Consider the following 14,827-nt stretch of genomic DNA (forward strand, 5'->3'; position numbering starts at 1 on the left):
TAATTCTTCCAAAGAACAGGCTTTCAGCATGTCCTACATTATGTCATTTTCCTGTATGAATAACATTAACTGTGGACAGCTTTGTATTTTTAAATTGTAGAAACTCTCAAAAACATTTTGTGGGATTCCTTTCTCATAATTTTTTGAACAAATAATTTGTTTCTCCACTCTGCCACTAGTATTTGCATGTAGAAAAAGAAAAATGACACAAACATGCACACATTAGCATTCTAAAGCGGAGGTTGCGGTATCTAAGTCGATTGGCTAAATTCAAAAGCCCAATGTCTTGGTAAAAACTGCAGCTTGGTCTGCTAACTGTACAGTCTTTCAATACAAATGTTTCAGTCGGGCTCTCTCTGTGTTTGCAAACTTTCAAACTGCTACTCATAAACATCCAATTCAAATCTCTAAGCACTGAAAAAGTGCCATCCATTTTACAAACACCAAATTCTAACATTCTGCCGCCAATCTACTCTACCCAACTTCGCAACACTAGTAATGAGCCTGAAAAGGAGGGAAGGTATCTAATGCAGGCAGGAAGGTAAAGGTAATTGGAGTTTAAAGTTCTTGAATCTCGAGTTCAGAGAATACCCAAGTCTTGACATTCAGCTGTGTTTCCTTTCTTCAGCAGTGACAATATTTGCAGATATCAAGTGAATGGCTTTTTTACTCTTTTTTTTCCCTTGGGTTTTTTTTCATAAATTAATACATTAAAGTTCTGGTTTAGCAGTAAAAATCAAAGAAAATCAGTGAATATTTTAAATAATTGCAAGAGTTGTACGAGTCAAATGAAACTTGAATGTAAAAAAAACCAGGCCCACACTTAAAAATGTTGAAAAATGTCTTTAATGAAAGATGAAGTACAGCAAAGTACTATACACTGGAAAGAAATATGGCTACACAAAATTAAAAACAAAATTACTTTCTGTAAAAATTGCATTCTGTTGAAAACACAAAATTCTTTGAAAAAAGGTCAGTTAGTAGGAGGAGGATGAACACGTGGTGGTGGGAGGGGTGTAGGTGCTGCAGATACTGGTACAGAATCACTGGGCAGTGGAGGCCTAATCATAGATGGAACTGAATTAGGGGGAGGACCCTGTGGGGCTGGTGGAGGGAGACCTTGCGGAGTCGGAGGAGGGGGGAGACCTTGAGGAGGAGTCGGCGGAGGGGGGAGACCTTGAGGAGTCGGCGGAGGGGGGAGACCTTGAGGAGTCGGCGGAGGGGGGAGACCTTGAGGAGTCGGCGGAGGGGGGAGACCTTGAGGAGTCGGCGGAGGGGGGAGGCCCTGAGGAGTCGGCGGAGGGGGGAGGCCCTGAGGAGTTGGTGGAGGACCTTGCGGTGTTGGTGGGAGGCCTTGTGGGGTCGGAGGAGGACCTTGCGGAGTTGGAGGAGGACCCTGCGGAGTCGGAGGAGGACCTTGTGGTGTTGGTGGCGGTCCCTGTGGAGTTGGTGGTGGTCCCTGTGGAGCTGGAGGAAGCTGTGGTGGACCAGGCGGCACTGGGCCAGATGGTGGCATTGGTGGCATGGGCATGCCTGCTGGTCTTGGAGGTGGCAGAGCATCTGGTGGCATGGGGGCTCTTGGTGGCATACCATTCATGAGTGGTGGTGGTGGTGGTCTGTTCTTTATCCCAGGTGGTCCAATTGGCAAGGTCGGTGGTTGCAATGGTTTTTCCATCTTGAAATGGAACTGAAGAAAAAACTAGGAAGAAACAGCAGGAGGTCAAACAGTTCTGAAGAAAAATCAGATTGGACTCAAAGCATTAATTTTGTTTCTCACTCCATAGATGCTGCCAGGCCTACTGAGTTTCTCCAACACACACTGTTTTTATTTAAGGTCAAACTAATCATGTCACATTACCTTTATACAAACATCCTGAAGCCAGATTTTGCCAGTGATCAAATAAATCTGTGAACATTTGGCTATTGATATGTAAATGTGTTATCTTTAACCATATTTTCCATAGAAATGAATGAATGTGTCAAGCATGCTGTTAAAACTTTAACATTCCTCAAGATGGCAATATATATCACTTTTAAGATTACAATAGAGTCCTTGCACATTCCATCCCCAAATAGACATGCAGCACAGGGTTGATCAGGATGTGATAGAATCAAGCTCATTTCATTTCTCACTCTGTTATGCCTCGAGCCACCACGCATAGCCTTCATGAAGATTTTTTAAAATCTATTCTCAATGTACACTATTTTCGCCATCGTGTATGACCAACATTTTGACGGGTTACCAATTAGATCCAACATTTCATGCTTTTCCCCCACAGCCTTGCATACTTTTTTCCCTTTAAATAGCTAGGTAAATTTGTTTTTAAATTTATTGATGAATCTGCTTCCTATACTCATGTTTCTATTTCTGATATTTTTCCTCACCCTCATTGGTGGCCATTACTTCTCAGCCATTTGCCACTTAAGTCTTGGCCGAATTGACATCTTGGAATGTCTTTTGATTCTTTTATGCTCATAAGGAATTTTGTCCGGCTATCTCTCTGTTAACAATCCTTCGTTTTTAAAACATAAAATCAGTTACCAGCAATTTTCTGGTCTCACTTTAGGCTACCCCCCTATATAACAGGTGGCAGCTCAGAAACATATAACAGGTGCCAGGATTCAGAATATGGCTGTTTTTTGGTATAGAGGAATCTATTCAATTATGTTCTAATGTGTTGATACAAGTAACAATAGATAGGGTTAAAAGCCAAGGTCTTTTTCCCATGATTTGGGGAATCCAAAACAAGAGAGCCTAAGTATAAGGTGAGAGGGGAAAGATTTAAAAGGGAACCAAGAGGCAACATTTTCATGCAAAGGGTGGTGTGTGTACAGAATGAACTGCCGGAGACAGTGGTGTTGCCGGATACAATTATGACATTTAAAAAGCATTTTGGATAGGTACATGAATAAGAAGGGTTTCGAGGGATATGGGTCAAATGCTGGCAAATAGGACTAGATTAATTTAGAATATCTGGTCATTACATACGAATTGAATCAAATTAATTTTGTTTCAATTTTGTTAAAAATTGAATCAAATTAATTAATTTCATGCTGTACAGCTCTATGACACTCAATGACACCATTTCCTGTCAATGCACTTAACAGCAAATCAATGCACTGGCATCATCATTGGTTCCCTCATCTCATTTGAACAGGAAGTTGGTGCCATTGATACCAGTGTTGGGCACCTATTGGTACTATGTCTTATTCAACACTCTGCTCTCTGCTTCACTCACTGCCACATACTCTCCCTTGCTTGTTGCTTCACTTAGAAGGGAGAAGGATAGTGAGTGAAGCAATGAGCGTTCTAGGACTGGGAACAGGGCAGTGATCTAACAGATGTCGAAAACATTTTTTTTGTTGTACGCAGCAACCTATGGTCTCACTGCAATACTAGGCACTGAATGAGTGGTGAATGTAAAATTGTGATAGCAGTCTTGAATTAGATGTACCAAACACGTTCTCCACCTAAACTTACTTTGTGTGGACAGTGAGTGTTACCGATTTTTGAGAAGATTTGTAGCTCAGGCTGATAAGTATGTAAGTTAGCTCGCTGAGCTTGAAGGTTTGTTTTCAGACAGTTCATAACCATACTGGGCAACACCAGTGAGAGTATTTGTTGAAGCGCTGGTGGTATGTCCCGCCTTTCTATTTATAGGTCTTGGTTTCTTAAGATGGGTGATGTCATTTCCGGTACTTTTTTCAAGGGAAGGTAGATAGGATCTAAATCAACATGTTTATTGATAGAGTCTGGTTAAATTCAATTCTCTAAGAATTCGCGTACGTGTCTTTGTTTCGTCTGTCCTAGAATGTGTATGTTGTCCCAGTCAAAGCGATGTCCTTCTTTGTCTGTACGTATGGAAACTACTGAGAGTAGATCGTGTCTTTTAGTGGCCAGTTGGTGTTGACGAGTCCTGGTGGTAAGTTTCCTGCTAGTTTGTCTGATGTCGTGTTTTTTTACAGTTCTTGCATGGTATCTTGTAAATGACGTTAGTTTTGCTGGTGGTTTCTAATGGATCTTTTAGGTTCATTAGTCACTGTTTAAGTGTATTGGTAGGTTTGTGAGTTCTACTGTGTTGTTGTGTGATCTCTTGCAGGGATTTTAAAGGATTCTGTTATCCGGAGATCTTAAAAAAAAACACAACTGCATTGCTGAACAGGAGCAAGATATAAGAATGAACACATTGTCTATTTTCTGTTTGATTGATGTACAGCAAAAAAATAAGAAACTTTCTATTACCTGTTTTGTTTCTCTATTCCAGTGAGTCCAAAACTTCCCTTCAACTTTATCAATTTCTCTACTTGGTACCTAAATGCAATTAAAGATGTGAACAGCTATCTAGTTTGTTGAATACATTCAATCTACAATAGATAATTCAGTATTCCGTCTATTTCCCTTAATAATCTGAACAAAATATGCAGAGTCCAAGATGTGCTTAACATTCACTTAAGACATGTTTTCAACAATAAAATGAAATGCAAGAAATCTGACCAAGCACTATTTAAAAATTCATTCCATTTGTTCAGAAGTCCACAAGAAATATTGTTTTATTTTTTCCTCAGCTTCCCTCTTTCCATTTTGTAAAAGGTTTCCATCAATAACACAAAACAAATTCCCCATTTGTTTTCTCTCGCTAACCATCTATGATTGCCAATACTTCTATCTCAGAGTAACACAATAAATACAAGCAGATCCAAGCGATTCCTGTTACAATGCACAATTTAACGGTCTAATTGTTATATGCAAGCTGGGAGTTGGTTAGTTTGGTTAGCTGGACAGCTGGTTTGCAATACAAAGTGACACCAACAGCATGGGTTCATTTTCAAAACTGGCTGATTTGGAAGGTCACACTTTCTCAACTTCATCGCTCACTGCACAGGGATGCTGACCTCAGGTTAAACTACCACCAATTGTTTCTCTCTAATCAGAGACCTATTGTCCTCTGGAATTATGGCAACTTTACCTATATGTAATCAAACTAGTACCAGTATTTTATTTTACACCAACTTTACTATATGTTCTCGACATAAAACAGCATGCTTTTTTTAATTCAAAACCATCTAACTCAAATTAGATAATAATATAGCATCTAAATCTCAAATTTCTAGTGTGTAATTTAAATCAACAAGGTCATCAAATAATTCAGATTTTCATTGCAAGAAGCCCAGTTTGAATGATCAGGAATAGCACGTGTGTGGAAACAGCATTAAGTTATTTTGCCTGTCACAAAGCTGTCCTTTTTTCTAAAAGCTGTTCCTTTTCTCAAGGATACTGTGTCCTTGGTCTTTTTCAGAGGGGTCTTAAAACAGTCCGGGCTCAGAATCGACTGGCTTGGTACAGAGATGAAAAGGTTTATGACAGGCATTTTTGTTTATACGTAAGCAGATGAGACTTTAGGCCAAAGGTTTTATGTTTTTGAAGTGACCTGTATAAAAAGGGGAGTGGTCAGTCCTAAAAGCTGAAGTCTTGTTTGAGTCAGTTCAGCAGTGGGCTGTGTGGAACAGGCTGATAAACTCTCTCTCCTGCTGTACTTCTAACTTCGACCTGTAAGCCTTTGTTTCATTTTTACTCTATGTATAAGGGGTTTGTTTATCGAGACTGTTGTGTATTTTTAGAACAGCATAATCAAGTCTAGTTTGGATTGACTGAGTTCTGTGGGTATTCTATAGTCTGTTCTTTGTGATTCATTCTGTGAATCAATTTTAGTCTGTTTTAAAATCTGGTAGTCAACCTAACTAATTTTCATGTATACTTGCCGAAACAAATAGCAAAGTTACAGTCTGGGCTGCCTGTTTAAGAATGTTTTGAGTGGTCTGGCCTAGTCCATAATATGCCTCTCATAGAAAACAAACTTATCTGTCTCTCCAGGTTGTCCAACAATCCATAAGCATACAGTACCTTAAAAGAAATGGTTTCATATGGCTCTGCTGCAAACAATAGGTACTGCCAACGTCTGTCTGGTGGTTCAATTCGTTGCTCATATGCAGACATAAACCGATGGCGTGGGATTACACCTTCTGCAATTTCAGGATAATCAATCTAAGAGATAAAGATGATTATTTTTAACAAATAAACAATTGTACTAAAAATACGTTCAGCTAGCATAAGCTACTATATATGTTGATGTGGAAAACAAAGTTGGCTACTTAACCTGGTATGTGCTTAGGATTAACATCAATACCCCAGCAACAGTATGGGGAAAACACATTTTGATATATTGTTGATGATATATTAGATTCTTCCTTGCAGGTCATAACAGTTACAGGTTCAAACTGTTCCTGTTGGCTGCCTCTATGAACTATAGACAAAACACATTGCAGATATGTGTGGTTCAACTTCTACCACAACATTTTAATGAGTACTTGGATCAGATGTACCTACCTTCCTGTAAAATTCACTATTAAGTATCCCATGGAACTGAAAGTAGCAAAAGGGAATAAATCTTTTTTTTTTGGCTGAGATAGTGTCAAAGAAGTTTGGAAAGTCTTCTTGGGTGATGAAAGCAAAACTGAAAAATGTGTTGCTGGAAAAGCACAGCAGGTCAGGCAGCATCCAAGGAGCAGGAGAATCAACGTTTCGGGCATAAGCAAAAGGCATGATAAATTATATGGCAAGTCAGAAGTCTTCGTTCGACCAGATAGCTGTTGCTTGCCATGTTTCAAGATACATTACAGTAGAAACTGCTTTTGACACTGAGGATTTGAGCATGTTTCAACTGCCTGGTTTATATTGAATACATTTGTTCAGTGCTATATAGCAGAAAACATAATCTAAAAGTGTACATTATTCTCCCAATGAGAAACAAGGAAATTACTACCCGCAGTTCAGGTATTCTAGAAGTTGGGAAGATGAAAGTTACATGCTGGTTCACAGGAAAACCAAAGATGTAGCTTAAATGCTGAACCCAAGACAATGTCTAGTGTTAAAACTCCAAAATGTAAATGTTTGCCAAGGAGGTGGTAACATAGTGGTAATGTCAATGAACTGGTAATCCAATGTCCTCGACTAATGTCATGGTCATGGGTTCAAATCCAGCCGTTATAATCGATACAGAGAGCACAAGTATAAGTTACCTGAAAAAGAAGACTTTGTTGTCCCACTTCTGCATCCCTCTGTTTGGTCACTACAAAAACAATGGTTAAAACCTTGATACATTTTAGTCAGTTTGTTTAAAATAAAGTCCTCTAAAACAGAGCACAGCAATTTTCTTCTCCACTTGCTGCGATAAACAGTGAGGTAATTTATATTGTAAACTTCTGGATGAATCTTAACTATTGTGTCCAATTTAGATGCAACACAAAATACATACGCTGAGTTCTCCCCAAATATCAGAAATTAATCAGTTGTATCGGAATTTTCAGATTGAACATAAGAACTAGGAGCAGGAATAGATAATTCAGCCCCTCAAGTCTGTCCCATTGTTCTACAAGATCATGGCTGATCTGCCGCAAGCTTCAACCCGTTGTCCACGCTAGCTCATCCTAGTTCTCAACTCCTCGATACTTCAATAATCTATCTACCTCCTTTCCAAATACTTTCAGTCACCTAGTCCCTGTAATCTCTCTGGGATAGAAATTCCACACATTCTCTACCTTGGAAGAAGAAATTTCCTTACATCTCAGTTATAGATGAATGTTTCCTTATTCAGTAACTATTTATCCTAGTTTGAGATTCTCCCACTAGTGAAAACTTCATCTCAACATCTACTTTGTTTAAACCCTCAGAATCTTATACGTTTCAATAAGATAGAGTCATAGAGATGTACAGCAAGAAAACTGACCCTTCAGTCCAACCCATCCATGCCGACCAGATATCCCAACCCAATCTAGTCCCACCTGCCAGCACCCGGCCCATATCCCTCCAAACCCTTCCTATTCATATACCCATCCAAATGCCTTTTAAATGTTACAATTGTACAAGCCTCCACCACTTCCTCTGCCAGCTCATTCCATACACGTACCACCCTCTGCGTGAATAGGGTTGCCTCTTAGGTCCCTTTTATATCTTTCCCCTCTCACCCTAAACCTATGCCCTCTAGTTCTGGACTCCCCCACCCCAGGGAAAAGACTTTGCCTTTTTACCCTATTGATGCCCCTATAATTTTGTAAACCTCTATAAGGTCACACCTCAGCCTCCGACGCTCCAGGGAAAACAGCCCCAGCCTGTTCAGCCTCTCCCTGTAGTTCAGATCCTCCAACACTGACAACATTTTTGTAAGTCTTTTCTGAACCCTTTCAAGTTTCACAACATCTTTCCGATAGGAAGGAGACCAGAATTGCACGCAGTATTCCAACAGTGGTTTAACCAATGTCCTGTACAGCCGCAACATGACCTCCAAACTCCTGTACTCAATACGCTGACCAATAAAGGAAAGCATACCAAACGCCTTCTTCACTATCCTATCTACCTGCGACTCCACTTTCAAGGAGCTATGAACCTGCACTCCAAGATCTTTTTGTTCAGCAACACTTCCTAGGACCTTACCATTAAGTGTATAAGTCCTTCACACCTAATTTCTATAAACTCCAATGAATAAAACCTAATCTGTTTATTTATTCTTGTTAAATAAGCCCCTTCATCCCAGGAGTTGGTCCAGTGAATTTATTCTAGTTATGTCTTTCCAACATAAAAAAACCCTTTCTTCTATGTGTTAACAAAACCTTCAATACATGCTAATAAATTATCCACAAGACTCTGGGTCCAATCTTGTGCAATCACCTTTTATGTGGCACTTTATGAAATGCCTTCTAGAAATCGAAATACATTACATACGCTTGTTCCTCTTTATCAAAGGCACTGTTACATCATAAAGGAACTTCAGCAAATTTGTCAAACACAATTTTCCTTTCACGAAACCACAAGACTGTTTGACTGCATTAAGCTTTTCTAAATTTCGTGCTATTTCTTCCCTAATAATGGACTCTAGCAATTCCCCAATGATACATGTTAGTCCAACTAGTTCCCATTTCCCTTCCTGCTTGAACAGGAGCACCACACTGGCAGATTTCCAATCTGGTAGAACCCTCCCAGAATCCAGTGAGTACTTGAATATTTTGACCAATGCTTCCACTCTCGCTGTAGCAACTTCCTTTAAGATCCTTGAATGCAGGCCATCAGGTCCTGACAACTTGTCTGCCTTCAGTCCCATTAGGCTGGCAAATACTTTGTCCCTTGTGATAGAGCCTTTTACAAGACTGTTCCTCTAATTAGCACCTTGTTAATCTTTGGCATGTTTATAGTGAAAATGTTAATGTGTCAAGATGCAAAATGTTTGTTTAAATTATCTGACATTTCCCTGCTTTTCATCATCAATTCCTCAATTGCATTCTCCAAGGGTCCCATACTCATTTTTGCTACTTTCTTTTTATATATGTATAGAAGCTCTTGCTGCTTTTATTTACACATTTCTTGTGAATTTACTTAGATATAAATTTTTTCCCTTGTTATTAGATTTTTAGATATCTGCTGCCGGTTTCTAAAAGATTCCCAAGCCTCTGGCCTGCCATCAGTTTATGCCACTTATTATGCCTTAGCTTTTGATTGAATATGATCCATAAACATAGGTGTTCATTCTTCTCATTCAGTCCTTCGTTCTGATAAGAATTACATTTTTTTCTGAGCATAATAAAATTGCTGCTTATACTTTTTGCCACTACTCATCTTCTGACCCTCCCTTAGACTATTCTTCTATCCTGCTTTGTTCCTCTGTAAATTGCCCTTAATTAAGTTAAAGATGCTGGTTTGAGACCCAAGTTCCTTTCCCTCAAACTGAATTTGAAATACATGTTGTTTCATTACTCCCAAGAACATGCTTAACTATGAGATCACTTATTAATCCTGCTTCCTTACACATCCAGGATCTAAAAGAGCCTGTTTCCAAGTAGACTCTTCAATGTACTAACCCAAGAAACAATCCCTGATGCACTCTATAAATTTGTCTTCTATGTTACTTTTGTCCAGTCAATATACAGATTAAAAATCACCCATCACAACTGGGTGCCCTTCATACATGCTACCATTATGTCCTGATTTATATTTTGTCAGACAGTGAGGCAGCACTTCAAGGACCTATAGATATTCCCATCCATGATTTCTTTCACTTGCTACTCCTTACTTCCATACAAACCAAGTCCATTGATTGAACATGGAGAATGCATACAGCACATCTAGCGGGTATTAAAAATGGCAATTTCTTAAGTATATTTCAATAGACTTGACTGACCAGCAGGAGGCACAATTTAAAAGGCATGAGGGCACCTTTGAATGAGTAACTCTCAAGTTATTAAATTGAGTGGTAATTCACAGTTTCATTATTCTTTAACAGTTCACTCTGCATATTTATTAAAAATTTCAAATAACTATTTTCAATACTTCATATTCATAAACCATGGAATGCTTAGCCAAATACAAAAGTTCATAATTAACTGACAATAAAACCCAACATATTTTTGTGAAAGTAACAAGTATATTGCTACACTAACCCACTGTGACACAACTCAAGGTTTGAAAAATACCTTTATAACCTGGCCGCCCAATTTTCACAAACTTTTTCACTTCCACTTTAACCTTCTCTGGGGCAGGCTGTGCTGGTGACTCCTTTGCTTCTTTTGCTGCTCGTCGTGCCCTGTATTCAAAACACAGCATGGAACATTTGTAGGAAATCTCAGTATTTGATGACTACCCCTAACAATAACTTATGATGCATCTCTTGAAAGAGCAGATACGTGATCCATTCCTGCATATTTAGCAAAATCGCATAATTGGTGCTCAAGTGCACTGTGATTGACAGATCCTGATATCAAGTATGCCAGGCCATTTATACATCCCACCTAAGTATCTGCCTGAATGGAAACTCACTATGAATTAAGCATGCAACTCTGAATAATTATTTCAAAAAAGCTATAATCAAGTGATCACTCAAGTTTTGACATTTTTAGTAGTAGTTTGGGTGTCCATAAATTATTCAACTAAATGTTCAATTTATCAATTTGAAGGTACATCACATGCTTTAAAAAGCTGATAATTCCCTTGGATGAGTTAGTTCATTGCAAAGTAAATCTGAACTCTGAACTGATGGATATCTGAGCATGCAGATTTTTTAAAAAAATTCTTTCAAGGAATCTGAGCATTACTGGTAAATCAGTATTTGCTGCCCATCCTCAAGAAGGTAGGAGTGAATTATTGCATTGCACTGCTATCTGTCTGATATAGATGCACCAACAATGCTGTTAAGGAAAGTTTAAATATCTCCTCCTATATAATGGATTATTTGTTTTTCTCAGCATGCGACTAATTAATCCACAGACAAACAATTAGGTTCAAAACTACAATCATTTTAACTGAGAACTGTGGCCTTCATAATACAATGTGATAGATGGCGGCTTAGCAGGACGATGGGATATAGACTTCTCAAATTCCTCCATGATGCCTCAAATTCAAAACTGTTGACATTAGCTACTTTGTAATAGGATGTGTCGAGCAGAAGCCAGGCATTATTCCACTGGGAAGGAGGAACAAAGTCACTCTAAGCTATTTAATTCAATTTCCCAATGACCTCTAAAGCAACTGGGATGCAGACAGTTGCACTGTTTGGTAAGATGAATGTCATTGATGTCAAATCTCCATTCATATCATTGTTTTATTTGGAAGGTTTTAGCACAATCAATCAGAGGTTTAATAGGAGTCTAAGAATATTTTTTAGCATATCTACTTGGCTGCTGAATAACAAGGAGAGACTTCCCTGTGGATAGAGGTAACAGCAAGAAACATAATTTCCTAACAAATTCTGAAATCTTCGATGTACCTGACAACAGTACTGCTTCCTCTCATCTACCTCTCACTACATTTCTTCACAGGGACCTTCTGGGAATGAGCTTAAGGAATGAAAACAAGTCTTTTTTTACCTCAAATTTTATATTTAAAACCCTATATCAATGAATTTTTTAAAAAATCTATTTACCATTACAGCAGCATTCAAATGCAATAAAAATTTTGATGCAGGATAACAGCTACAATATAAACAGAAAATCTCAACTAATGACTCTGAACTGTATATTTTACAGTTTAATGTTTTTCTAATGAAACAAGCCTTTTTTAAAAAAAAACTCAAAAGGCTGAGCACAGAATAATTGCAAAAACACATTTTTTACATTAAACATAATCCTACACTTACAGATTAGTCTGATGTTTTTTCCCTTGTGTGTGTGCCAAATAGCTCCCCTATAGAAGAAAAATTCAAATTAAGTTAAAACAGTATTTTAAAGTAAATGCAATTACAGGATAGACAATTTGAGTAAATTAACTGAATGAGCTTCAACATTGGTAAAGTACTTCAATGTAGAAGACAGCTCCAAGATTACAACACTTTATTTGACAGCAAGCCTGATTTTTTTAAAATGTGGCTGATAGTACAGGGAGGAAGTACAAGGAGGAAGATCAGATGACATAATCGGTTAAGCACTGCATTTGCTTTTGAATACTCGATCTAATTTGAGTCCCATTGGATAGGTCAATAAACCTCCCGCTTTAAAAGTTTTAAGAATGAGAATACATTTGCATTTGAATTGTCTCAACGTGATTTCCATATAAAACAATAATCTTGTCCATAAAGCAGTATTTAGGCTCACCCAAACCAATGCTAACAGCTAGTGTGGAAAACAGAAGTGTCCAGCTTAGGATACAGCAGAGAAGATTTGATATAAACCCATTTGAATATTCACATGTGTTCAATGATAGTAAAATGATTTATCAGTATTACTTTCATCTTGATGAAAAAGAAATTCAGTCCAACCATATAAAAATGAATTAAGTGACTCTAGAAGGTGTGTTGCAAAATATTATGGGAAAATATACTTACAAAGTCAGATAGTTTAAATATGATTACACTAATTATAAAAAGATGTTACAACTAATGAACGCTTCATCAAACTATTGACTGAAAAATGAATCACATCAGCTCAAAGACAGCACTCTAAGTCAGAAATGCAACACTAGCTTGAGATTTATTCAAGCTAAAATTTATTGTAAAACGTTTTTTTAGTGTTTATCTATTATTCTTGCTCATGGAAGGGGTGTGCCATTGGCAAGTCTAGTATTACTTGCCCACCCCCAACTGACCTTGAAAAAGTGATAATGATGAGTCAGCCTCTTGTACCACTGCAGTCTATATAATTATAGCTACAGCCTTAACTCTGCAATTGAACAAGTTCCTAATTTTTAGAGACATGGGGAGAATGTGCATTTACATAGACGGAGAGCTGCAGGTGATGATGTTCCCTTGCACTTACTTTGCTTGCTTTTCAAGTTATTAAGTGTTATAACTTTGAAGATGCTACCAAAGCATTCTTGGTGAATTGCTGCAGTGCACCTTCTAAAAGGTTCACACTGCTGCCATGGTGTGCCACTACAGGATGGATTAAAGTTTAAGGTGGTGGATGGTGAGGTAATGAGCTGTTTTGTCCTCCTTTGTTCAACTACGATAATTACAGTAACATTTCTAAGCAAATAAGTTAACAATGCCAGACTAACAACAACACAAGAATAATTTTGCAACATTCTTGAACATCAGGTTGGCTGAGCTCTGGTCTGACAGCAAAAGGCCAATGGTTTACCCAGTTTTTCATTCTTCTAATGTGCATAAAGCGAGTACCATAACCTGTGTAACAAAGAGAGAGTGAAGGGGAAGAGAAGACTGCCAGAACCTTCTGCAGTATTTTTCACAATGCCTTTGGACATGCCTTAAAGCTGGCAACAGAAATAAACATCTATACTGCCTCGTACTGCCATCTGAAGACAAACTAACTTCCCTCTCCCAGCACAGATTTTACACTCTTGTATTGACAAAAAACTAAACTTACCTCATTGTTGTGAAGTGTTAGACAAAGTTTACATTCATAAGAACCCAAGTGATTTTTCATAAAATAGGGATCCTAGAAGATTAGAAAGAGTAACAATTAAATTTCAAAATGTTGAGAGATTACAAGGAATTTACTGGACTGCAATCAGAAGTTAACCTTATTTATGTCAATCGTTTCCAAAGCTAACTGTCTCAATCGTTCTCTTCGATCTCGATTGCTTTCTGAAGAAGAAGCAACCCCTCCACTGCCAGTTTTCCCTCCTGGTCGATGTTGAAAATCCATAGTTATTTGATGAACAGTATCTTTTTACAAAATCTGAAAGAGTTTCAAAACAAAAATACACATATATATTAGTCAGTTTTACTTTCTGTACAAAAACTTATCATTTGCTTCACAAAATGGCAACTTTATGAGAAATGTTTTTAAAGTTTTGCATGAATGATCCAATGTCTCAGATGATTGCACATCTCAGGAAATGACACACTGGATACCTCGGATTTCCTGAGATCCAAGTGAGCATTGCCTAGCAGTTGGAGTGACAAATTGTGTAATTTCTTGTACACAAATTTTTACAATAAAGTTCTAGTACAGTCTAAAGATTTCAATTTATGTTCTGGTGGTTATTAGCTTATAAACAACATCTTAAATAAGGTGTACATATTAATGTGAAAACTCAGCTTCATGAGCAGGAAAAAATATTCATAGCAAATATTTCATATGTAAATATAACATTTACATATAACACTTCTCTGCTGTTCCCCGTCTTGTTGTCTGTTCTGTATGTCCAGCAGGTTGGTTATTGTTTCTCTGGCTAGGGTTTTGTCGATAGAGGTGAACAGTGCCGTTACATCGAATGAGATCATAGTTTCTTCCTTGTCTATGTGTATATTTCTGATGATGTCCAAGAATTCTTCTGTTGACTGTATAGAGTGTCTGGATCCGCTGATCAGGTGTTTCAGTTTCTGCT

The 14,827-nt window shown here is 38.0% G+C and overlaps 1 protein-coding gene across 2 annotated transcripts in view; it reads right to left on the minus strand.

Annotated features, from left to right (window-relative positions):
* Positions 1-830: 830 nt before the first annotated feature.
* The window catches only part of sf3a2 (splicing factor 3a, subunit 2), an 18,172-nt gene continuing 4,175 nt past the window's right edge, over positions 831-14,827 (minus strand). For both annotated transcript variants that reach the window (XM_043721184.1, XM_043721183.1), the window contains exons 2-9: positions 14,017-14,175; positions 13,861-13,932; positions 12,177-12,223; positions 10,519-10,628; positions 7,078-7,127; positions 5,903-6,043; positions 4,244-4,312; positions 831-1,699 (exon numbers count right to left, since the gene is read on the minus strand). In XM_043721184.1, the coding sequence (XP_043577119.1) occupies positions 974-1,699; positions 4,244-4,312; positions 5,903-6,043; positions 7,078-7,127; positions 10,519-10,628; positions 12,177-12,223; positions 13,861-13,932; positions 14,017-14,142 (1,341 nt within the window). In that variant the 5' untranslated portion in view covers positions 14,143-14,175 and the 3' untranslated portion in view covers positions 831-973. The remainder of the gene's footprint in view (positions 1,700-4,243; positions 4,313-5,902; positions 6,044-7,077; positions 7,128-10,518; positions 10,629-12,176; positions 12,224-13,860; positions 13,933-14,016; positions 14,176-14,827) is intronic.

The sequence above is a fragment of the Chiloscyllium plagiosum genome, chromosome 31 (assembly GCF_004010195.1).
Source record: "Chiloscyllium plagiosum isolate BGI_BamShark_2017 chromosome 31, ASM401019v2, whole genome shotgun sequence".
NCBI classification, from domain to species: Eukaryota; Metazoa; Chordata; class Chondrichthyes; order Orectolobiformes; family Hemiscylliidae; genus Chiloscyllium; species Chiloscyllium plagiosum.